Source organism: Cavia porcellus, unplaced genomic scaffold, assembly GCF_034190915.1.
Source record: "Cavia porcellus strain 051 isolate PalLab524CR breed Dunkin Hartley unplaced genomic scaffold, mCavPor4.1 scaffold_6, whole genome shotgun sequence".
NCBI lineage: Eukaryota > Metazoa > Chordata > Mammalia > Rodentia > Caviidae > Cavia > Cavia porcellus.
Window position 1 is genome coordinate 21,529,034 of NW_026947489.1, and position 25,117 is coordinate 21,554,150.

The 25,117-nt window shown below is 40.2% G+C and overlaps 1 protein-coding gene across 1 annotated transcript in view; it reads left to right on the forward strand.

Moving 5' to 3' along the window:
- Positions 1-550: 550 nt before the first annotated feature.
- Positions 551-25,117, forward strand: part of Ticrr (TOPBP1 interacting checkpoint and replication regulator) — a 39,659-nt gene continuing 15,092 nt past the window's right edge. Inside the window, exons 1-15 of the mRNA XM_013158495.2 lie at positions 551-1,460; positions 3,094-3,373; positions 4,541-4,779; positions 6,035-6,269; positions 10,451-10,580; positions 12,787-12,926; positions 13,746-13,964; positions 16,470-16,621; positions 17,450-17,550; positions 17,833-17,926; positions 18,019-18,098; positions 18,257-18,496; positions 18,996-19,092; positions 21,872-21,929; positions 24,477-24,623. Coding sequence (XP_013013949.1) covers positions 798-1,460; positions 3,094-3,373; positions 4,541-4,779; positions 6,035-6,269; positions 10,451-10,580; positions 12,787-12,926; positions 13,746-13,964; positions 16,470-16,621; positions 17,450-17,550; positions 17,833-17,926; positions 18,019-18,098; positions 18,257-18,496; positions 18,996-19,092; positions 21,872-21,929; positions 24,477-24,623 — 2,875 coding nt within the window. The 5' untranslated portion in view covers positions 551-797. The remainder of the gene's footprint in view (positions 1,461-3,093; positions 3,374-4,540; positions 4,780-6,034; positions 6,270-10,450; positions 10,581-12,786; positions 12,927-13,745; positions 13,965-16,469; positions 16,622-17,449; positions 17,551-17,832; positions 17,927-18,018; positions 18,099-18,256; positions 18,497-18,995; positions 19,093-21,871; positions 21,930-24,476; positions 24,624-25,117) is intronic.

Genomic DNA, 25,117 nt, shown 5'->3' on the forward strand with positions numbered 1-25,117 from the left:
CCTGAGTCGGATCCAGGGAGAGGAAGGAAGTGGGTGACTGGCTGGTGTTTCCAATTTTTCTCAAATTAAATACATCTTTATTTTGTAGGTACGTACAAATGCGCATACATCTAGCGAAGGATGTGCACATATCTATTATCTGGCTTTATGGTTGCCTTTTTCAAACGCATTCCTACAAATTACTGGGGTAAAAGGAGTAACATTTTAATTTTTAATGACTCTCTAACGTTTACAGAAAATTAAAGCCTTCGCCATTGGAATTCACTCCAGAGAAGTCCTAGGGCGTTGCTTAAAATCGGTTTGATTCAAACTATCTCAATATTCTCTCCCGGCACTGTTTTCAAAAATCTTAGTAAAAACATCACAGATCCTTCGCCAATGCGCTCCTGCGCTTGCGCACAATTGCTCAAACGCTGAGCAGCCACAGGGAAACTTTTGACACGCCCCCAAGTACCGCCTCTTTAAATTTTAAATTGAAGGCGCGGACCAATGAATGTTCATTTTTTCACAGACCTCAGAGGCCCGCCCACGTCACGACCTTGACCAATCAAGATGGAACTTTCTCCCCCGCCCTACTAATCAGCTTCAAAACTGAAGGCTTCACGTAATTTACGTGGAGAAGTAGCCAATGAGAACTGACATTGGCAACTAGCTCCGCCAATAGCACTAATTTTGGTAGAGCGCGGGAGACTTTTGACCAGGGAAGAAGTCAATGGCGCTCGTTTGTTGAAGGAAAGGTCTCTGGAAGAGGGGCGCGCGCCGCGGCTGCAGCCCCGAAGGGTGGCGGCGCAGCCGACATGGCTTGCTGTCACAAAGTGATGTTGCTTCTTGACACAGCGGGTGGCTCCGTTCTCCAGAGCCCGGTCAGGCGGGCGGCCCTGCGCCTCCTCACCTACCTGGGTTGCCGGTTCGGCCTGACTGGGGTCCACTGGGCCTTCAAGTTCTTTGACTCTCAAGGCGCGCGAGGCCGGACCTCCCGCGCGTCCAATTTCCGCGAGCTGGGGACGCGCTCTTGGGAGGACTTCGAGGAGGAGCTGGAGGCCCGGCTCGGGGATCGCGCGCACGGTGCCCACCTCCCCGGCCCAGCGCCCCGGGCCAGCCACACGCACAGCGCCTTGATGGAGACGCTGCTAGACTACCAGTGGGACCGGCCTGAGATCACGTCGCCCACGAAGCCGATCCTGCGGAGCAGCGGCCGCAGACTGCTGGATGCCGACAGCGAAGCCAAGGAGGCCGAGGCCGCGCTCGGGGGCCTAGTGAACGCTGTCTTCCTCCTGGCGCCCTGTCCACACTCACAGAGGGAGCTGGTGCAGTTCGTGTCGGGCTGCGAGGCCCAGGCCCAGGGCCTGCCGCCCACGCCTAAGCAAGTGATGGAGAAGTTGTTCCCCAGGAGAGTCCAGGAGGTCATGGTTGCCCGAAAAATCACCTTCTACTGGGTGGACACCACCGAGTGGTCCAAGGTAAGGCGACAGGGGTCTCGGGTGACATGTCCTTCACCCTGTTACGTGTATACAAATGAAGTGTAAATATACTCTATGCTATTTTGAAATCATGGGTATATATTGCTTTTTAATCAAAAGTTAATGTCCAGGGGCTGGGGATCTGGCTCAGTGGCATAAGCGCCTGCCTTGCAAGCAGGCAGTCATGAGTTCGATCCCTGGTACCGATAAAAAAGAAAAAGACAAAAAAAAAAAGTTAATGTCCTTTTAAGCTCTTACTAAAGATTTACCTTTCGTTTGATAAGCAGATTTTTTTTTTCCCTGACTGGTCCTCTGATTCAATTTCAATAGTTTTTTTTTTTTTTTTTTTTTTTGTATCCATTTTGCAGGAACCATCAGGATCTGTGGTCTCTGAATTAATTTATCTTTTATCTTCCTCCTACATCCTCCATATAAGGGAACCACATCTGGTAACAGCAAATACTAGTTAATCGATACTCTGGTACAGTTTCTTTGATTGTTGTGAATAACTGAAACAAAAGTTCAAAGTTTCTTATTACACTCAGTACCACTCCGTGTAGTGTTTACTGTTGTGCTCTAGTTTATTTTCTTTCTGTTTTTGTTTGTTTTGAGACAGGGTCTCACCACTTAGTTCAGGCTGGTCTTGAACTCACTGTGGAGCCCAGGTTGGCCACAGACTTGCAGTGATTCTCTTGCCTCCGCCTACCCGAGTTTCTGTTTATTTTTTAATGCTGATCATAAACTAATCCATCAAATGATCTATCAAGATCCCATCAAAAGATCAATGTTTCTAGCATTGTTAAGACAGTTTTGGATTTTTGAGTTGGCCTGTCATTGCCTTGCTGAATCTGAATAATTCCCTGATCCTCTTGGAACTTGAATGTCTTGGAAATTTGGAGAATTGTCTAGGTGACCTTGACTGTATCACATTTTTCCCGTTCATGGCAGTTTATAGTAGTCTGGGGTGGGTCTTCCTCTTATTTCCTTAGTGTTGTCCTATCATAGGGGATGCTGGATGGAGAAAATAGAAGATAATGTGTTGTGATTGACTTCATAGCTAGTTACTTTATCCTGGAAAGCTTTCAGAGAATAGTACCCTCAGGTATATGATTTGGAAAGATATTGGTGGAACGGCTAGAGGTAGAGTACAGCGTTTTTATAGGCTACACAGGAATTCAGGAAGAGATGAGAATTTCAGTTAAAGCAGAAGAGGACTTGTTAGGTCCCTCAGACCTGTGGGTGGACAGAGCAGAGTGACAGTCATACCCTAACTCATATGCCCGTGCTGCCTCTTTCCGTGACACCTGCTCACCCTTGTTGTGTAAGACAGAATTATTTTTATTAATGTATAAAAGTTTGTAACCCTTCTGACTCTGATGTTTTATACTTTATGATTTATATTCCAGTTCTATTCCTTGACAGAAAATACAAATGAAGTCTATCTCAAATGAAATCTTTTTTGAAGGCATGTTATGTAGTAATCAGCGGATGCTGGCCATGTTTGTCTTTGGTCTGACAAATATATTAATCGTGTAATTTGATTTTTTAACATTAGTATCAGCTTTATTTCCTTTAGCTTTATTCATAAGTTCTTAATTTACGCTAACCTGACGCTCTGCTATTTGTATTTTAGTTGTGGGATTCCCCAGACCATGTTGGGTACTGGACAATTTGTGAACTGCTCCGCCATGAAGGAGGAGCTGTTTTGCCACCTGAAACTTTCAACTGGAGTTTTACTAAAGCTGGGGAGACAATACTTGACGGTGAAGGAAAGATGTCAAGTGAACCTCACCTCTCTCCATGGATTTCAACTCTGCCAACTGATGCCACTTTAAACTGTTTACTCTATAATCCTGCTGTGTACGAAGCCTCATTTCCACGAATGGAAGGAACATTATTTCTCCCTGTTAAAGGTAAGTAAATAATGTTATTGGAGGTTTGGAAATCTTAGATACATTTACTTCTTCAAGGCAGGTCCATACTTTTAACTTTAGTATTTTTCACAGCCTAAGCACTCAGTTAATGCTTGTAATTGAAAAAAAATCTAAAAGTGTATAAGCAAAATCAGAGATATCCCAGGAAAGGATTGAGTTCTAATACAGTACAATTACCAGGTCATGTGTGAAAAAAGAACATGTGAATGATTTTTTAAAAAAGAATTTTCTAGCTCTTCCCAAAGATGCATAATATTGTCAGATACCCAAGCATATCGGTGTTTAGATTTTATTGCCATTTGGAAAAGACTGATAAATTGAAAACTGCAGAGAGGCATTGATTAACCAAAAGAAGATATAAATTAGTCTACACAATCACATTAGAATCTTCATAGATTTCTTTTACCATGTGATTTTCTATATGGTGAGTCTTATTTCTAAATGCATTATTTATTTACACAGAAATAATACTGCCTATAGATGCATATGCTAAACTGTTATATGCCATGTGGAATTTAAAGGAGTTTTTGAGTAATTTTGCTGAACAAGTTCATCATCCAGTCTTTAGAATTTAACCTTCTCCTACAGTATGATGCACTATATTTTATGGGCTTAAGAAGTGGCTGGGGGGGCTGGAGGTTTAGCTCAGCGGCATAAGCACCTTCCTTGCAAGCAGGGAGTCGCGAGTTCGATCCTCGGTACCGATAAAAAGGAAAAAGACAAAAAAAAAAAAAGAAGTGGTTGAGGATATAACTCTATGGCACAAGTGCCTGGCTGACAAGTGCAGGGTCCTAAATTTGATTGCCATTACCAAAACAAACAAACAAGAAATGACGTCTAGAGCATTTGCCTAGAGTGCATGGGCCTCTGGGTTCAATCTCCAGCATGGAGAATTCTTTGGTGGACTGCGTATTTCTAAGTGATAATTATTGACACATTCTGACATCATATCTTGCCCTTGTGGTTCTATTTGTTTACGCAGTCTTCGGTTGCTGTGGTGGCTTGCTGACAATAGTCGTAAGCACTAAAATGGGAGCTAAGTGGCAATACTAGTACCTACACTGGAAATCTGATGTTTTTATTATTAAATCTCTTTTTAGAAATGTCTCTTATTTTAGAATTTCTAATATTCTTTTTTTCTCACAGGCAAAGAGGTTCAAGAAACATGGACAGTTACCCTAGAGCCCTTGGCCATGCATCAGAGACATTTTCAGAATGCAGTTAGAATTTTTTTAAAAGGCTCAGTGGCCCAGTGGTCTCTCCCGATGAGTGGCACTTTGGGCACCGACAGCTGGATGCTACAGAGTCCAGAGGAGAACAGACTGACTCAAGGGCTCTTATTTCAGCAGCTGGCAAGCAGTCTGATGGCTGAAAAGTTACATCTGGTAGGTGTCCTCCAAGTGCCGTGTGATTTTTATCTTGGAGCACCTTGGTAACTTGAGATGAGTATATTTATAAAATCCTAAGAATTGCTCCACATAATAGCCCTGGGAAATGGATGATGTTTTGGGAACTAATGCTGTCTCCTTTGTAGCGTCATGATGAGGGTGTCACTAGTGAAGAAACCATTTATAAAATTGCAGCTACCTTGACTCCAAGTAAGTTCTTGGATTCCAATAGGAGAGAAGGAGGTCAATCAAATGATTGTGTTAGAGTGTGAAGTGATGAATGATTTTCTTTTTTTCTTTTTAATTATCAAATGTTCTGTTATGTATTGATTACTTTTTTTTTTTTTCTTGGTACCAGGGATTGAACTCACGACCACCTGCTTGCAAGGCAGGTGCTTATGCCGCTGAGCTACATTCCCAGCCCTATTGATTACTTTTTAAATGAGTATTTTTAAAAAAGCTACTACACACTATGGAATTGGGTATACTAGCATCACAATAGTTAAGACATGGAAGTGTTTTCTGAAAAGGATAATACCTGTAATCAGATCTGATTTCAAAGTGATGGTAATTTTTACTTCACTTTACCTCCATGATCTCAGGTAGTACCTACATTCTGAGTCCTCTCTTGGAACAGCCCAGAGAAAGATGCGGGGAGGGGGGGGGGTCACTGCTGGTGCTGTTCTAAGAGCCTAGTGCCCTGGTGTGGAGAGCACTGGTGCAGGAGTCAGGCAGTCCCGCTGCCACTGGGTGTTCCAGAGGAACCCTGAAGAGGTAGTGCCTAAGTGCATGCTTTTTGTTTTGTTTTTTTTTTTTTTTTAATCGGTACTGGAGATCGAACTCACGACCACCTGCTTGCAGAGCAGGTGCTTATGCCGCTGAGCTAAATCCCCAGCCCCAGGTGCCTGGGTTTTGAAGTCAGCTGTGCCTAGCATCTCCCCATGCTAGCATCTCCCCATGTTCTCCCAAAAAACAGGTGATCTTGCATGGGTTACTTGCTCCTTAGCCTCTTTAATTCTTTACCAAATGAGGGCAGTCTTTTTACCTCAGTGGTTGTGAGGATTTAGTCAGCACGTCCGTGATTAGTAAATACTCCTGGCAATGTTAGGTTTTTTAATTTGTAAATCAGAACTTTAGGATTATATGATTAGGAAATTCTGTTCTACCTCTAATAGCCAGTTATTATTCTTTTATAAACTATGTTCTTTAAGCATATTGATAATATTCCCAGCTAATTAAAACTTCTTTGTAGGTTGCCAGTGTGGACCCGGGTGAAGGCTGGCCCCCTGTCACCGGAATCCTTTCCCCACTGTCTGCCAGTGCTATGATTCTCACTGTGTTCCACGTCAGGGAAGCTGAATTCCAAGGACATTTTCTCCAAACGGTCGCAGCCGAAGGCCCCCAGGATACAACATCCCTTTTCTCAGATGTTACGGATCGTGTACTGAATGAGATTCATCGTTTATTTGAAGATGCCACTGCTTCTGGTACGCTTCTGAGGCAGTAACTAACAGTCTGGAATGGTGTGCAGAACTTTTACACTATGCAGTCAGAGCCCTAGTACTTAAGATCGAAAAAGCAAGCTCAGTACTTTCAAGCGTTATTATAGAAATTGTGAAGCCCTTCTGAGGAGGCCAGAGGGTCTGTGAAACCATTTTGAAATCAAAATCATAAGGTGAATCCTGGCTTTTAATGAAGACTGTATGGAAAACTATAGTGATTGTGTCTTTTAAAATTTACTAAGTTATTACTAATATGACACGTTAATTATTTGAGGTAAATTTAAATATAATCAACTTGATGTTTCTTCCATTCACTCATTTACTGAACAGATTTACTGAGTGCTCGCTATCTATCTTTGTACCAGGCATTCTTCTAAGTACTGGGAATACATCAGAGAACAAAATGGACATCAGAGAACAAAATGTTGTCTTGGAGCTCACCATCTAGCCAGGGGAGATAGGCAATAAGCTAAATAAGAAAAATCCTATCATTTATTTGATTGGATTTTTTTTTTTTTTTTTTACTACAGATCGCCCTTGCGATTGCCAGGCGGGTGCTTGTGTTGCTGGGCTAAATCCCCGGCCCCCTGTCATTTATTTGAAAGACAAGTGCTATAGTAAAGCAGCACACAGGAGGGAATGAGGGGTGTTGGGGTGACCAGAGAAGATCTGTACTACAAAGGCAGGAGGGACGTGACGGAAGGAGCTGCCGATCAGGGCAGCAGCAAGTGCCAAGGCTCAGATGGGCACGTGGCTGGTGTTGTCAGAGCAGCAAGTAAGCCAGTGGCTGAGGTGGGAGAAGCCAAGAGTAGGGTGCTAGGAGCCAGAAGGCCACATCGCACAGGGTACAGAGCAGGGAGAAGACCTGCACTTTTACTGGAGTAAGAGGAAGCCTTGGGAAGCTTCCCACAGGGACACAGTCTCTGACCTAACATCTTACTAGCATTACTCCGGGTACTTTGCTGAGAATTAGCCAGAGAGAAGCAAGGATAGCAAGAGACAATCAGAGAGATCTGATAATCCAGGAAAGAGATAGTGATGACAATACAGAAAACAGAGTAGCGTTTTTGTCTATATTTTGAAGGGGGGCCAACAGAATCTGCTCTTGGATCACAGGGTTGTGTGGAATATAGGGATACTGAAAATGACTCCAGAGATTGGGCCTAACCAGTGGAGGGCAGCTACCTTTCCTGACAGGCAGGGCTGAGGGAGAACAGGTCACCGGGCTGGTGAGGATTTGGGCTTTGTGTGGGGCATAAATCTGAGCCTCACATCTGCACATGGGCTGCGCTAAGAACCAGGCATGTGTGGGGTTCGGTGGGTCTGTCTGGACAGGAGATGAGTCAGCTGTGATAGGTGAAGTCATGAAACAACCAAAGGGTAAGTGTAGCTGAAAAGAAGGGCACCGAGGTCTGAATCAGCATTCGATGACAAAGCAATCTGGGGATGAAGAAACAGCGAAGGAGACACAAAAGGGGCAGGCAGGAGGTAGAGGAGAGCCAGGCTGGTGGTGCTCTGGAAGCCAGGTGAAGAGAGGGCACGCTGGGTTGGGTTGTTTGCTTTCTTGGGTTGAGGACGAGGCTGGGAGTTGACATGTGACTGAATGTTGAGGAGATTGCTGGTGGTCTTGATGCAGGTTCTGGTGAAACGAGAAAGGTGGAAACGTGAGTAGCAGTCAGCTTCAAGACAGAGTGTGAGACAGGCAGTGAGAACAGCCAGCACAGACAGTGTTGGCGAGTTGCTTTGCTGTGAAGGAGATTAGAGCTATGAACAGCGGCCAGAGGGAAGTGCAGTCGAGGTTTTCGTTTTTGATCTTTAACAATGGTAGCGTGCTCACATGCTGACGTACTAAGGCAAACACTGTTCGGGAGAGGGAGAGGATGGCTGGTAAGACGTCTTGGAGAAGGTGCAGGTGGAGGGGGTGATCCTGGGAACACATACTTAGGTAACTGGTGGGGAGGCAAGACTATCTGAGGGGCTGCTGGGAAGTGAGTGGATGCGATGTGACTCTGGGGTTCTGAGTTCCGTCAGTGAGCTCGGAAGCAGGCACTGGCTGGCAAGGTTTAATGGAGCGCTGGCACTTGATGGAGGCAGGTGGGACGTGTGAATGGAAGTGGAGACAGGCAGTGAGCACGGTTCCCTCTGTGGTCACGAATGTAAAACGAGGTCCCTCATGAGCGAATTTGTTTGCCTGCAGCACTGTCACCTGCTGGGGACAGTTACAGAGCAGGCTGAGTGCCGGAGTAGCCAGGGTTGGGGTTTTGCCAAGTGAGGACAGAGCAACTAGAGAAGGTCATGGGTTCCAAAGTGGGGGTGGAGAGGGATTGCAGTGGTGTCAGGGAAGCAGGGTAAGGAGGGAAGTGAGGACAACAGAAGACAGAGCAAAGGTGGGGGGTCCGTGGGGGACAGGGATTAAAGGACTGGGAGAGCAGTGCGCTGATGGGGTATTTATTTCTTCTGTGTTTATTCCCACAGACCTTACTGCCATTGTCTGAATGTTTTAATGTGACACAGCAAATAGGTTTTTTTGGTACCAAGAATTAATCTCAGGAGGAATCTTGCCAGGCAGGCGCTGTATTCCTAAACTATATATCCCTGCCTCCAGCAAATGAGATTACAGGAATTTATGCTATAATGTGATACAAGGTTTCTTTATTTAAAAAATATTCTACACAGTCTTATTCTAAAAGTAATATCTTTGAGAAAGTGGATTGGGACCAACTTCTCAAAATCTTTGATAGTAATAAAAACTAATAGCAATCCTAATGAGTAGTGTAGTTCCATTAAAAAGACACATGAAATACATAATAAGTAAACTATTATATCTATGCCTTGTCCTTTGAAAAGATAATGGGATGGGAGGAAGCCAGAAAGGGTTGAAATTGTTGTAGTTTAGGGACACCAGACAGTGACAAAGGTTGAGAACTACCTAGTAAGCACATTCCAGAACCAGCAAATAGCCAAGCAGGCAGGAAGAATGTGGGTAGGAGGGTAGGGCAGCGTGTTCCTCTGGCTTTTTGTATTTAGTTGTTAGTCCACTTTAGCTGCTGCTACTCCAGAGTCACTGTGTTAGCCCTTGCGGGATAATCACACCTCAACCCAGACAAGGTAATACTTTGTACAGATGACATTACTTCATTTGACAGCCATGCATTAGCTCCTTGCATTACAGAAAATTTTTACTGTAGTAGAACAGAGTATATTTTAATTATTTGTAGCCTTAGAAGCAGGTCTGAAAACTATTTGGGAATGTGATAAAAGAAGTATCAGTATTTTCCTAGTACTTGCTGCCGTGGCCTGGCCAGCAGTTGAAGGATGCAGATCACTGTGCTGATTTATTGTCCGCTTTCCACCGCACACTGTCCGGGGGGCCCATGCATGCATCAGACCAAGCCCACATACCATTTCCTCCTCACGCCCTCCTTGTCCACCAGCCTGAGCTAGCATTGCTAATATTTGTACCTGTCTGTGGCAAGGCCCTTGGCTCATCTACCCTTTAGACACTGGGGACTCTTTTCAGAGTGTCATTTAGCTCTCTCTGGAATAGTGACTAGAACTTGAAAGTCTTGCTAGGAATTTGAGTACATTTTTAAGTATTTGTTTTTTCTCAGAGTTCCTAAATATATAGAATTTCATTTTCTGAGGTCCCATAAGGAGCTCTCAGAATTGCAGAGTTTACTAAAGTTTATGTAAGTGTTGCCCAGCTACAGCTCTGTTGGGCTTGCTTTAAGAAAACCTGCTCTCCCTTTCCACACACAGTGCCACATCATACTGTTTCAAGTTTCCCTCTTACTGGACGCCAGCTGTCACATTCTGCGGTTTTATGCTGCTGTTATTATTATATTTATCGTGCTAAAACCACTTTTAAAAAAGAGGCACGTTTTTAAGAACAACAAAATAGCACTCCTTAAGCCCTGTTTTTAGAGGAACATCTTAGAAATAAGATGAAGGAATTTGTTGTCAGTAATAAAAACAAACTTTAAATTGTCCTTGTATGTTTTTCACAGTGTCGGCCTACAGTAGTAGGTGGTGGGATAAGTAAGTCTTGTTAAGCCACTTTGTAAGTCTCTTGGGAGGCAGTCGGTCCAGAGAAGGAGCAGGTCCCAGGGGCTCTGCAGTGGTTCTAACCTCTCCTCTCCTGTCCCACCTGTCCTGTGTTTGTGCAGCTCCCCCCATTCCCCAGTGGGCTGAGCAGGAGCTCGGCCGCACAGCTCCCTGGAGCCCAGCTGTCCTGGAGAAGTGGTTTCTTTTCTCTAACATCAGTGGGGCCAGTTCAGATTTGATGGAGTCATTTTGGTAAGGCTTTTTATTTCTCTGGGTATATGAGAATCAACTCTCAGTTTTATTCATGTGGGTTTAACTTGTTTATTTATTTATTTTGGTACTGGGGATTGAACTCATGAGCTCACACTTAGCAGGCAGGCAGTTAGCCACTGAGCTAAATCCCCAGCTGTAAACTTGTTAAATATAAGTAAAACAGTCCCAATGTATTATGACTATCCTGTCTGAAACCATTCAGAAACATCAGTGAAATAGACAGTAGCAAACTTGTGTAGTACAGATGAATTTTATAAAGAAAAAAAGTTAAAAATCAGTTACTAAGAATCCAACATAGGAAGTAGAGTTGAACTACATCCCTTCCCTAAATGAAGGAAGAATAAAATGATCAAAACAGAAGTAAAACAAAGAAACTAAAGACAGATGGCTCTTTGAAAAGTCAAATAAAATACACTACAGTAAAACTGAACAATTAGAAAAAAGGAATACAATATTGGGAATATGGAGGATAACACTGGGCATGCTGGTGCACACCTGTAATCCTAGCAGTACAGGGGCTGAGGTGGGAGGATTGTCACAACATCAAGGCCAGCCTGAGCAACATAATGAGTTTAAGGCCAACCTGAACTACTCTGTAGCAAAACTTTGTCTCCAAAAAACAAGAAGAAAAGAAATTCAAACTGTTATTGCCGGGTATGCTAGCATAGCCCTGGCTCTGGAGCCCAGGCAGGAAGATTTCCATGAGTCGGAGGCAGCCTGAACTACACAGTGATATCATGTCTCAAAAACCAAACCAAAACAAATAAACAAAAGTCTCCATTGAGAGGCAAGGTTAAGGAGTTTTTTTCCACAAAAATATCTAGCTCCAATTTTTCTTTTCCTTTTTGGGATGCAAACTATAGTCAATAAAGACTTAGTATCCAAATTAGTCAGAAGTCCTAAAAGTCCACAAGAGAAGCAATCCAGCTAAAAATTGCACAGAGAATGCCAGTGAACAAATTATATAAGAGAAAATCCGACAGTCAGTCATTTGAAGGCACTCTGCTCTGGCAGGCAGAAATTAAAACCATAATAAAAAAAATTCTGTTTTTACCTCTTAAATTATTAAATTTATAGTACCACCTAAGAAAATATGAACTTCAAGGGTGGAAGTACAAAGGCTTACAACCGTTTGCAAGGACAATTTGGAAATTTGTGGTAACCAGAAATTCACTTCTAGAATACTACATTAAATACTATGTTAAAGCATTCTTAGATACAAGGAAGGCTCTTCATCACTAGTTACTAATAGTGACAATGTAATAACCAGTTGACCGTCAAACCGGAAATGGATACTATGATGATATAGTCGTAGAGTATTATATATAGATTAGTAAAAATGAATAAACTAGAGCTATTTATATACACCTGAAAAATACGTTGACTATAAATGATTGCAAATGGTGTATTTATGTAGAATTTACAACATAAAGTGGCAGTTTATGCTAATTTTGTTAAATCCACACAGGTCTAGGAATTTCTGTGGGGAAAGAGGTGGGAAGAGATGGGGCAAGGTGTTAGCAGTTCTGGTAACACACCTAGCTTCTTTGAAAAAGAGTCTGAAGCAGCTGTAAGAAACTTAACAAGTATTTAATCTTGGTGAGAGCTATATACTTCTCTATTTATATTGTATCCTCCTTGAAGGGTTTGTATTTTGAAAAATTAACAGTAAAATGAAAAACCAGCAAATGCTCCCTCTGTTAAAAGACCCACGTACATACTGTGAGAGTTATTTGTTGCTGACCAGCCACCTACGTGAAGCTGGGATCCTTGCGCGTACCCTGATTTGTTACCACTGCTCAGCAGGCGGAACTGTAACTTCCTCCCACTTTTAATCAGATGATTTTGGATACCAGGAGATATTGAAATGCAAATAATACATTTTTGAATGTAATACGTTTTCATGATTTCCCTGGTGACTGATCTTTAGCTCTAGGTGGCAAAACATTCAGTAACTAAACATCCCACCTATCCAGCTTCCTCCTCTTTTCAACAGCTTCCTCCTCTTTTCATTACAGGTGTGCATCTCCATGCCTGGCAGAAAAACTATTTTTAAAGGCACCTTTTGGGAATAGCTGTTGATTAGCTTTTAAGACGATAATAGATTTTTTTCCTGCTCTGTTCATTTTCTAAGCATTTTGGAAAATTAGAATTTTGTTTTATTCTAGACCTCTTGACTTTACAGGTTACTACAGGCTGCCTCAACTAATAAAGAGCAGTCTTCCAAAACTGAAAGTGAATTAACACATCTCCTCTCCGAGCTCTACCAGAGACGCTCTAGGGAAGAATCTACCGCAGCTAACCAAGAAGACACCAAAAAGAAACGTAAGCACATAGAATGGCTGTTTCTTACGGCAGTCTTTAGAGTCTACATTTTAAAAGATTCTCTGAAATAAGTTTAAAATAGTAACTAAATTAACAAGGGCAAATTCTTATATTTGAGATTTGAAAATAATCACAAGCCCATGTTGATAAAAATATCACCTACAGTCCTTCCTACTAAGCTACCTTCATTTTTAGTAATAGCAGAAATTTAATAAATAAACCTCATTCCCCTTATAAATATTTTTTATCCACGCCTTTGCCTTTTATTTTGCCTCATTGTTTAACAAAATTTACAAATTCTCATGTCAAACATTTAGATTGTTTTCAGTTCTCATAAATATACTACAGTAATTATATGTAATTTGTCCTTTGAGCGCTTTCCTTAGCAGAAGTTCCTAGGGATAGTTTACTGGGTGAAACAATATGAAAACTGGTTCTTGATGCAAACTGCCAAATTATCTTTTATAGTTTCATCATAACACTGTGTGGGGCTGGAAGTTTAGCTCAGCGGCATAAGCACCTGCCTTGCAAGCAGGCAGTCGTGAGTTCGATCCCCGGTACCGATAAAAATGAAAAAGACAAAAAAAAAAGAAAGATGAACATCATAACACTATGGCCTTCATCCACATGTAGTTTAGTTCCTAAATATCAGTTACAAGGACTTTTCCCTGTGTTTGGGTAGAAAAAGATTCAAGAACTACCTAATCCCCGTCATTCGGGAAGAGTACTTGTTGTTTCATGGCATCTGAATAAAAGTAGTTTCTGATTCCACAGAAGAGACAGTTAGTTGACATTTCATCCTTGCTGTCATTTTGGCAGGAGGCATCCCTCGCACTCCAGTGAGGCAGAAGATGAATACCATGTGTCGCTCCTTAAAGATGTTGAATGTCGCAAGGCTGAATGTAAAGGCTCAGAAGTTACACCCAGATGGCAGTCCAGATGCAGCTGGGGAAAAAGGGATCCAGAAGACAGTTGGTGGAAGAACAGCTGATAAGCTGGAAGACAGAGGAAGATCATTAAGGAGTTCTAAACCAAAAGGTATCTCTCCCCTGTATAGCATTTTGGTTTGTTTACTTATTTAAAACTCTACTAGTATGTATTTGCAATACATAATGAATACATTTATTGTGGGTAGTTGGTACATGAACATGGCACATTTTAATTCTTTTTATGTCTGCTTCCCCTTCTCCCCCACAGTTAGTTTCCTTTCCCATTTGTGAAAGTCTTGTCTCCCTATTTCCTATTGTCTTTTATTTTGCCCTTTGATTTACTTAACATATTTTGGGTTTTTCATATAAGAGAAACAATACGACATTTCAGCTTGTGTGTCTGATTTATTTCATTTAACATTATAGATTAACTCAAATTTATTCTCTTTCAGAGCAGGGTAGTTCCCTCCTCTGTATAAGTGCCACATTCTCCGTTCATCTGTTGATGGACTATAGGCTGCTTCCAGGATTCAGCCATTATGAATTATGCTTCTGTAAACAGGAGTATACATGGATCACTAGAATATGGTAACTTTTATTCATTCAGGAAGATAATAGAAAGGGAATAGCTGGATTGAGTGGAGTTTCTGTTTTAAGATTTTGGAGGAATGTTCACAGTGATTTCTGTACTGATCATACTAGTTTACGTTCCCACAAACAGCGGAGAAGGCCCCCCACTGCCCCAACCCCATGGTCTCATCAACATTTATTATTTCATTTCTTGATGACAGCCATAGAATTTCAGTGTTGTTTTAATTTACATTTCTCTAATGACCAGCACTGTTGAGTATTTTTTCATGTGTCTATTGGCCATTTGCACTTCTGAGAAGTTTCTGTTCATTTCAGTTGCCCACTTTGGGCCATTTTATTTGTTGACTCTCCACTCTGTTGGTGGTTTCCTTCGCTGTGCAGAAGCCTTTTAATTTGATGTGCTCCCATTTGTTCATTCTTGATGTTATTTTTGTGCAACTGGGGTTCTGTTCAGAAATATTTGCCGGTGTCTTATCTCCTAGCAGGTAAAGTATTTCTGTTTTAATACTTAAATCTCAGGGCCATTTTTATTTTAATTTAGTACATGGTGAGAGAGAGTAGGTCTAGTTTCAGTCTTCTACATGTGGGTAACCAGTTTTCTCAGCACTGTTTGTTGTTATCTTTCCTCCAGATTGGGTGGCTAAATGTGTAGGGTTGGTTCTGCGTCCTCTGTTCTGTTCCATTGGCCCACGTGTTGTTAGTGAGCCCATGAAAGAAATTAGAAAAAAATACCATTCACAATAATATCAACAAAAATTAAATATTTAGGAACTAACCAAGGAAGTGAAAGGCATCTATAGTGAAAACTAGCGTACTCTGAAAAAGGAAAGCAGAAGAAAAAAAAGGAGAGGCATCCCCTGTTCTTGGACAGCACTGACAAAATGACCATTTTCCCCTAACTGATAGATAGATTTAACTTAATCCCAGTCAAAATGCCACCAATATTCCCAACAGAGATTTCTTTAAACTTTGATCACTTCTGAAAACATGCAGTGGAGACAGGGAAAAAAAAGAACGAGGTAAATACTCAGTAAAACAAAGGAACTCTTAGCCAGAGAAACTGCTTAAGCAAACTGCAGACTGACCACTATGTTCATATTTACTAGAAAGAATTTTCTCTGTAATCTGCCCTCTGGGAAGCGGAAGTAGGAGGATCACAAGTTCTGTCCCAGCCTGAGGGACTTAGTGAGGCCCTCTCACAAAAGAAAATTAATTAATTAATAAGGCTGGGTCAGGGTTGGTACTGTGCGCTTTTAATTCCAGCACTTGGGAGATAGGCAGGAGGACTGCCACAAGTTCAAGACCAGCCTGGGCTACATAGTGAGTTCAAGGCCAGCCTAAATATGTAGTGAGACCTTGTCTTTTAAAAAAAAAGATATAGATAGATATTGAGGCATAATATAGCTTACTAATAATCATAACACTTATGAACTTATTTTGGAAGAAATTATCAGATTGGATTTTTTTAAAGGCAGGTTTCTATATTAATATAAGCAACAAAAACTTTAACATATAAAGTCACTAGGAATAAATGCATTGCTCACTGACAAAAGACATAATCACAAGAAGATAAGCAATTCTGAATTTGTATGAACCAAATAAAAAAGGCTTATTGTATGATGCAAAAATTGGCAGAACCACAGGACAATTTTGACAGATCTAAATGATAGAAGGTTAATGCAGTCATCTCAGTTACAGACATGTACATTGAAGGAGAAAAATCCAAGAATGTTAAATATTTAGACATATAACAACAGAATATGTATAGAAATCAGAAATCATTTGTGTCCCAATTAGTCACCTTCCCTTCTCCCTGATCCATGGCAACCACTTTCCATTGTCTCCATTGTTTTTCCTTTCCCACCATATGATACATTTGGAATTCTAGAGAGCAGTAATCTGCCGCAACAGTGCTAGTCAGATGTCCCTTAGGAGGCAAGATCTTCCCCTAGCCGACAGCCATTGGCTTCAGTAACATAAGAACTTGAATGTGATCATTAATTTTAGGGGTTTTTTCCCACAGATTTTAAGACTGAGGAGGAGCTGCTATCCTACATACATGAAAATTACCAAAAGACTTTGACTACAGGGGAAATCACATTATATTCATGCGCTCGGAACATGATCTCAACTATTAAAGGGTTCCTAAAATCCAAAGGCACCAAGGAAGTAGAAGTAAGATGTTAATAGATGCAACGGCTGGTTGGGTGTTGGCGGGTCTGTTCACATGTCTTGGAAATGTCTGTTGTGCTGTCCATGCACCAAACATGGTAAGAAGAACAAGAGAGAAGGAAAATTCCAGACCTTAGAAGCCCGACATGATGACCTGGTAGGGTGAAAACAAAGGAATAGTTGTGGGTAGATAACTACATGTGTCTTGCTGACGTACATGGTAGGTGCACAAATCAAGCCATTATTTTCCAGCCTTCATTGCCTTCCACAATCACCTAGCGCTTGGGTTGGGACTTGGTCATCTGTAATTTTTAAAACTCCTTAGATGTGGTGCCTGGCAGTGCTGTAAACATGGTTGTAGACCATGTTTTTGTTATTTTTGTTCATGTTTATTGGCAAAAGCGGGGCTCCTTCTAAAGTGAACAATAGTGGTTTATAAAACTTATACTTCTGGGGGGCTGGAGGTTTAGCTCAGTGGCATAAGCGCCTGCCTTGTAAGCAGGCAGCTGTGAGTTCGATCCCTGGTACTGATAAAAAGGAAAAAGACAAAACAAAACAAAACAAAAAAAAAAAAACTTACACTTCTGTCAGCATTTCATGGGACCTTCTTTTTAAGACTGTTCTGCTTGCATGTTGCCCTGTCCTTGCCTACGTGCTCACAAATCATTTTTTCAATGATATTAAAGAAGAATATTCCATTATTTTTCGTTCAAATGAAGGAAAAGGAGAATTTGTAAGGGAATATACTTTCTCTCTTGGGGCATTAGTAGGCTATGAAAGAAATTAGAGATAATGATAAGTAACCTTCCGTGTAATAATTTGTATTTTTAGGTGGCCTGCCTGAATCATATAAAAAGTGATCTCTTAAAAACTAGCAAAAGTTTCCGACAGAATCTGGGGAAAAAACTGGATAAGGAAAATGAAGTCAGAGAGTAAGTAATTTCCTTCCACTTACCTAATTTTAAAATTTTACGCTAAAACAAAGCTCTAACATTTGTTGGAATCTAAGATTGCCAAGTTGCTTGGAAATGCTTAGCTGATTTTTGTGAATTTCTGACATGTCACTTACTTACCTAATAAGCACATCATTATTTAAAGTAAGCAATGACTCTTCTTACTGGGCATTATTTCTTATACAAATAGATCTTGTACCAGAAGGAGTTTTCAGTTAATGGGCATTCAACGTAGACATGACTGAATGTTTTTCTCTCAAGGTGCCAGCTTCAGGTATTTCTTCGTTTGGAGATGTGTTTGCAGTGTCCTTCCATCCTAGAAAACCCAGATGAGATGGAGCAAGTAGTGGAAGAGGTAAGTACGTATCTTAGTGCTGCTGGGAATGGACCCAGTGTTTTCAGCAGCCCTGCAGAGAGTACATGGTTATTTTCTAAAATCTCCTTCAGGTGACAGCTTTGCTGCGCATTGTGCATCTAACTGAAGATTCAGCATACCCAGCGAATTTTCTGCAAGAGATTTTGAAACTGTAAGTTCTGTGGCTACTCACTTTAAATTTGTTTTACCGAGAGCCACGCAGTTGTTGTCTGGAGTTGCGGAACTGTGAGGACCATTTCTCATGCTGGGTGAAGAGGAACAGAGGTGTGAGGTGGTGAGTGCTTCATACCTAACCAATTTTCTCCGCAGGTACATTGACTCCATCCCAGAGACATTGGGGAATCTTTACAACAGCCTTGGACTTGAGATTCCTCAGAAGCTGGCTGATGTCCTTCCCACAGACTTTTTCAGTGATGACTCTGTGACCCAGGAGAGTAAATCGCCACTGCTTTCCATGTCTCTTCCTTCGAGCGCTCACAGATCAATGCCAGGCAGCACCAACACTGACCAGCTGGAGGAGCTCCGGACCAGATCAGCCAAGAAGAGGAGGTGAGCACTCAGGGCATGAAGGCATCACTTGTACTGTTAGTCATACAGGTCAGACAAAGGGTGCATTAAACCTGGTCTGTTATCTTTGTTTATGTAACTAAATTAATAGTCTGAATCACAGAAGCTAACTGTCTGCGTTCCTGCCAAGCAGCATCTGACACTCTGTTACCTAAGAAATATGCAGCCCTTATTCTGTAGTTCACAAAACAGTCCACATGGGGTCTCTAGGAACTAGGAGACATTTATGAAATAAGCTTAGGGTTGCAATTCACTTTTCCAATTGTCCTTGATGCTTTTCATTGCTATTAACTAGCTGAATTTCTAGTGGTTATTTTTGGAAATTTTAGTGGTGACTTGTTTTGATATAAATCTAGGCCAATACCAAGACAACTGACTTTTACTTAAAAAGGTTTCATTTTAGATGCTGGTTCCATTCAAATTTAACTGCGTGTAACTTCTATCTGGTGTGTTTTGACTAGTTTCTTTTTATTTTTAAAAGGAAAAATGCATTAAGAAGACATAAAAGCCTTGCAGAAGTTTCACAGAATCTTCGACAAATTGAAATTCCCAAAGTGTCCAAGAGAACTACAACAAATGTAAGTATTCTCCAATAGATGTGACATGGCCCCAACCCAAGTTGGTCCTTCCAGTTTGAGTTGATGTTATTAAAAAGTATGAAAGGCGAGCTGGGCATGGTGCTGTAATCCCAGCACTCAGGAGACCAAGGCAGGAAAATTGCAGTAAATTCGAGGCCAGCTTAGGCTACATAAACAAGTTTAAGGCCAGCCTGTACTACATAGTGAGACCCTGTCTTAAAACAAAACAAAGAGTGAAGGATAATCTCTCACTTTTAGGAAATAGGCATTAAAATTTATTGAAGTGGATAGAAAAACAGTACAGGTTGAGAATCCCTAATTGGAAATATCTGAGAGCAGAAATCTTTTGGATTTCAAAGCTTTTGGATTCTGGACTATTTGTATATAGGGTTGAAAATTTTAAAAATTTGGATTTTAGCTAGTTTAGACTTCAGATTTTGGATTAGAAATGCTCAGCTGATATTAAGTATTTTTACAAATGTGTATAAATTTGTTAAGAGATTGGTCGTTTTACCTAAGAGTCTGACATAGGTAAAAGTAAGTTAGGAGTGAATAAATTAGTTAAAAATCTTTAATATAAACAAGAAAAATGTATATAGTGACCCTCTACTATCACAATAGGTCTTTGTTGCCTCCTAGAAATGTACGTTTCAGTATGTACATTAATTACTTCAATAACAAGTTTAAAAAGAAAAAATAGAAGACAGTGGTCAGGAAACCAAATGGTAACAGGCTTCTTCATGGCACTAGCTACATAGAGAGTTTGAAGTTAGCCTGAGCCACAGGAGCTAAGACCTTGTCTCAAAAACAACAAGTTTTTTTATGTCAAAACCAGTACCATAGATAACACTAGAAGAACCAGTTAGGTTTCTCTCAAAAATGGTGCCTTCTAGGATCACATTGAGATATTTATCAATAAATGGGCGCAGCTTGAGACCATACTCATTAGTGAAATAAATCAATCTCGCATGTGTGAATACCGAATAGTTTCCCTAATGTAAATAATGATTCAAATATATAAAAATATGTGGTAATCATGATTCCCCATTAGGTGGCCTTGAAGCCTTATAAAGTTTTCACTCATTAATTAGAAAGGCTTTATTCTGGGCTTCTTGATATGAAAATATTTGAAGCTAGAGTATATGAAGTTTTATCCAAATATTTCAAGGAAAAAGACACTATGGTAACTCCTATTAAGTCAGGTTATAAGGTGGTGAAGTACTAGGTTGTTGAAACAGTCATGCTGTGACCTCTATTGTTATATTGTTATGTCCTGTTTTATCTCAATCTCCCCCTTATTGTTTCAAAAAAAATTATTTAGTCATTTCTTATGTTTGTCTTAATTAAAGAAAAAATTTAAAAAAAAAAAATGGTGCCTTCTGAAAGATCAGTATAGCTACATCAAAAAGCAGTGAATCTGTAGCATAAATGTAGATACATAATAGTAATTTGTCTACTTTAATTATTATTTCTGTATGCTAATTCTTTTGCATGTATTAATTCCCAAAGAGCACAATGATTTTAACCATGTTTGATCCCACCTCTGTGTCTCCTGGACATACTTTCCCTAGCTTTTCTTTTACCTAAGGCCTAATAGTACTGTAATATTTTAAGCATTTGCAGGCCACCCAGTCTCTGTCACAGTGACCCAGTCCTGTTGTAGTGGGAAGGCAGCCATAGACACCATGTAAAAAAAGTGGGGGGGATTGGGGAGTTAGCTTAGTGGCAGAACACTTGTCTAGCAAGCATGAGGCCCTGTCTTCGGTCCTGAGCACTAAAACATTAAAAAACACAAAAGAAATGGGCATAGCTGTGTTTCAGTAAGCATTATTTTCAAAATGAAAGATGAGCTAGACTTTGTCCATATACTATAATTTGAAGTTTCTTCATTCTTTGAATTATAACAGTATAATTGAACAAACAAAAAATTTTTAAAAAACTACCTTTGCACAGAGCACTTGGAGTTTAGATTCTTAAATCCTCTACTAGAATAGCAAGTGAGTAACAGTTTGATACAGAGAAGCTTCTAATTCATTTATATGGCTTTTCTCTTAGTTTTAGGTATAAAAGGTATACATGATCATTATTTAAAAGTTGAATTGTGAAGTTCATAGAACATTCCTTCTCCGTCCAGTCTTCAGAAGTAATCACCAGTTATTTGTTTTTTGTTTTTGTCTTTTTGAGACAGGGTCTCACTATGCAGTTCAGGCTGGCCTTGAGCTGACTTTGTAGTCCAGGCTGGTCTTAAATTCACAATGATTCTCCTGCCTCAGCCTCTCAAGTGCTGGGATTATAGGCGTGAGCCACCACGCCTGGCTTCACCAGTTATTTGTTTTATATAGCTCCAAGCCCTGTTCTGTATGTACCAAAAATATTCATCAAAGGTTTATATTTCTCAGTAATATATCACATACGCATAAAGAGTAAAAGTGATTTAACCTCCCCTACTGACTCTGCTTTTGTTAATTGCCCCTCCATCACAGATCTCGTTCTGTGTTACTATTTGGAAGTCTTTTCTCTTTATCCTTTTAATGTCTGCATTGGATGGGTGTACAATGCACTGTCTCACTCTTTATGGGCGTTTATGGTGTTTCCTAGTTTGTGTCATTACAGTGCAGCAGGAGTGCCTTTAAAACACCTACTTGTGTACATTTTACTGTTCTTACTGTGGATCTCTAAGTGAACCGCACGGCCAAAGAGTTTCATGTAGAATTTTTTTTCTTTTACTTTAAATGAATGCTTATACACAATTTCATACAACATTTTTCTTATTTTTCAGGAGGACTCTCACTCTGCCCCTCAGCAGCCTGCACTCCCAGCAAAAGGCACAGGACAAGGTATGCTTTGTTTTTCTAGGGTTTGCTTGCGCTGATTCACTGGAAGGACAAATTTGAATTCATGGATTTAAGCAGCTGCATTCAATTATAAGTTATGGCTTTTATGTCATTGTTGGTTAATAAAATATGTCCAAATTCCAGACCGCAGTGGAATTAGATATTCCCACAATCTCAAAAATACTGCATTCTACAAAATTGCAGGCCCAAAATCTTTAAAAATACCATTTTCATGAAAGCCGAAGAGAGAGAAAGAAAAGAGCAGTGGAGCTGCTTGGGTGAAAGGAGTCCAGACAAGACCCTCACGCACTCCGTGATCCCTGCTTGGATCTTAAATTTAGAAAGAGAAAACACTAAGTTATCGAGACCGAAATCAGAGGAAGGACTGCATACTGAGAGTGTAATAATGACATCATGGTTGTGTAGAATGTCCCTATTCTTAGGAGATCGTGCTGACAAGCAGACAAAGAATTGTGAAGGCCACCACTTTCTCCCCAGGATCCAGGGGAAACTGTACAGTAGAGAGAAATGAAGGCAAGAAACAAATGTTGGCAGTAAATTTTAGTGACACCTAGGATTTTCATATTCTTGTAGATTTTCCATAGATAGTAAGTTTTCAAAACAGAAAAATAGAAAATGATATCATATTAGGCTTTCAGGCTTTCATGAATTAGTTTCATAGACAGCATGAGTCAGGTAACAGGGACTCTTATAATGAGATACAGAAGCATCTTTTCAAATTTCGGTTTATGTTACTGATGTTCTCAACATTAATGTATATGTTATTTTTGATAGCTAGACACAAAGCATGTTCTATTTTCACAGTCTTCAAATTATTTGGCTTTAAATTCACCCCTGGTGAATTTTAAAGTCACTTCTATGAGGCTATTTTGCTTATAGTTAAGGAGCCATCTTGCTAGCTGTGTTAAGAATTGAGCTAGTTTGCAGTGGTTTTTCCCTCACTTTGAGTCTAGATGGTCAAAACGTATGCTCTGGAGTCAGGAAGAGAATTTAAAATTACCTTAACTAGTAAAGCAGTCAGAAGAAAATGGAATTGAAAAGAACAGTTTATTATCTATGAATGATGACACACATCAGTAATCCCAGCATTCTGGGAGGCTGAGGCAGGAGGATTATAAATTTTAGCCCAGAATAGGAAGCTTAAAGTAGCAAAATCCTCTCTCAAAACACAAGGAAAAGGAGGGAGAGGGACCTTGCTCAGTGCAAAGGTCCCAGGTTCAATCCCCAAGATCTCAAAAAGAAGAGAACAGTATTTCAAAGCGAGGTGAATATATTACGGTAATATTAATACTATATATAATACAATAAAAATGAGAATAATTTTGGCATGTATTAATAGGACATAGTTTTATTAGCCATCCACTCACTTAAGAAGTATATTTCATTTTACTAGTAAAGCTTCTAGTTTAACAAAAGATGTAGATGTGCCTTGTGTTCCTGAATATTGGATTGAAAATGAATTTGTAATAGAATAATTATGAACAAGTACATACCAATAAATTAGCTAAGCTAGAATAAGTGGACAAATTCCTAGAAAGACAAAACTACTTTAAAAAAATTTTTTTTATTTTAAAGAGAATAAAATAAACAAAGACAATCAGAACAGAACAATGCAAGTAACATGCTTCACAAGACAACAGAAAATCAACAGTGACTACCATAATGTCTCTTGTTAAGGACAAAACTACTGAAAACAATTTAGGAAGAGAATTGCTCTTAAGTATAAAGATTGAATTAGTCATCAAAAAATGTCTCATGAAGAAAGGCCCAGGACTACAGGGCTTTGCTGCCAAGTTCTATCTAACATTTATAAAAGAATGAACATTCTAGCATTTGTTATGCTCAACTGATTGTGCAAGCAGGGTAGCAGGACAGTTTATTAGGGAAGGAGTAGTTTTAAGAAAGTGATGCTGCCACTGCTGGTCATCCACACACACAAGAATGAATCGGACCCCTTCCCTGTGCCATATTCAAAGACTTTCAAAAGCTGTAGGAATAAATAGTTTTAAGGTACAATGGCAGTATACTATCTAAGGATTTGCTTTTTGTTATTATATTTTATATTTTGAGACAGGATCTTCCTGTGTAGTTCACACTGGCTCTGAACTGAGTGTGTAGGCCAGGTCGGCTTTGAATTTAAATGACCCTCCTGGTCTCAGCCTCCTGAGTGATGGGATTACAGGTGTGCCACCATGCCCAGCTAAGGATGTTTATTTTAGATATTGGAGGTTGAGCTCAAGGCCTTCGCAATGAGCTACATTCCCAGCCCTCTTTATTTATTAATTAATTTATTTTATTTTGTGACAGAGTCTCAAAGTTGCCCAGGCTGGAACTTGTGAACTTCCTACTTAATCCTCCCAGTGTACAGGATTTAGAGGAAATCTTTTTAGTAAATGTGAATACACTGCATAGCAATTGGCTGTAGTTTGTTTAAGCAGCTTCTCTGGCTGGATAAGAGGTCCTCTGTTTTACTGAATATAATATTTGACCTTTTCTTTTTGCCCTCTAACTCCTACTCCATGTTTTCAGAAGTGACCAAAGTTCGAAGAAATCTTTTCAACCAGGAAATGATTTCTCCTTCAAAGAGATCCCTAAAGCGGGGCCTGCCTAGAAGTCATTCTGTATCTGCCTTGGAAGATCTGGACCACAAACATGACAACTTCAAGAAGACCAAAGGTACTACATTTCAGGGTAATGGAAAAGAGAGCGGTTTTTTTGGGAACAGCTTTCCTGGTGGTGGGGTCCCATCTTTAATTCCTGAGTTAGTTGTCCCTTTTTTTTTTTTTTTGGCAATCTCACTAAGGAAAAGTTGATTTCTTTAAGAAATTTGAGCTTTTCTTTACTATTTTTCTAGTCTCACCTTCATTTATTTCCTTCCCTCTGTTATTTTTCGTAAAGGTGCCAGGTAATGCAGGCATTTACAGCTGTAAGTTCCATTCTAAGCACTCCGTAGCTGCAACCCCTAAGTTTGGGGACGCTGTGTTTCCATGGTCATCGTAAGTTCCTTGTGGTTTCTTCTTTGACCCACTGCTTATTTATGTCTCTTAATGTCTATACATTTGTAAGTTTCCCAGTTCCTTCTGTTGATTTCTAATTTCATTCCATTGACATTGAAGAATATAGTATGACTTCAATCTTTTTAAATTGAGATTTGGGCTAGGGGTGCAGCT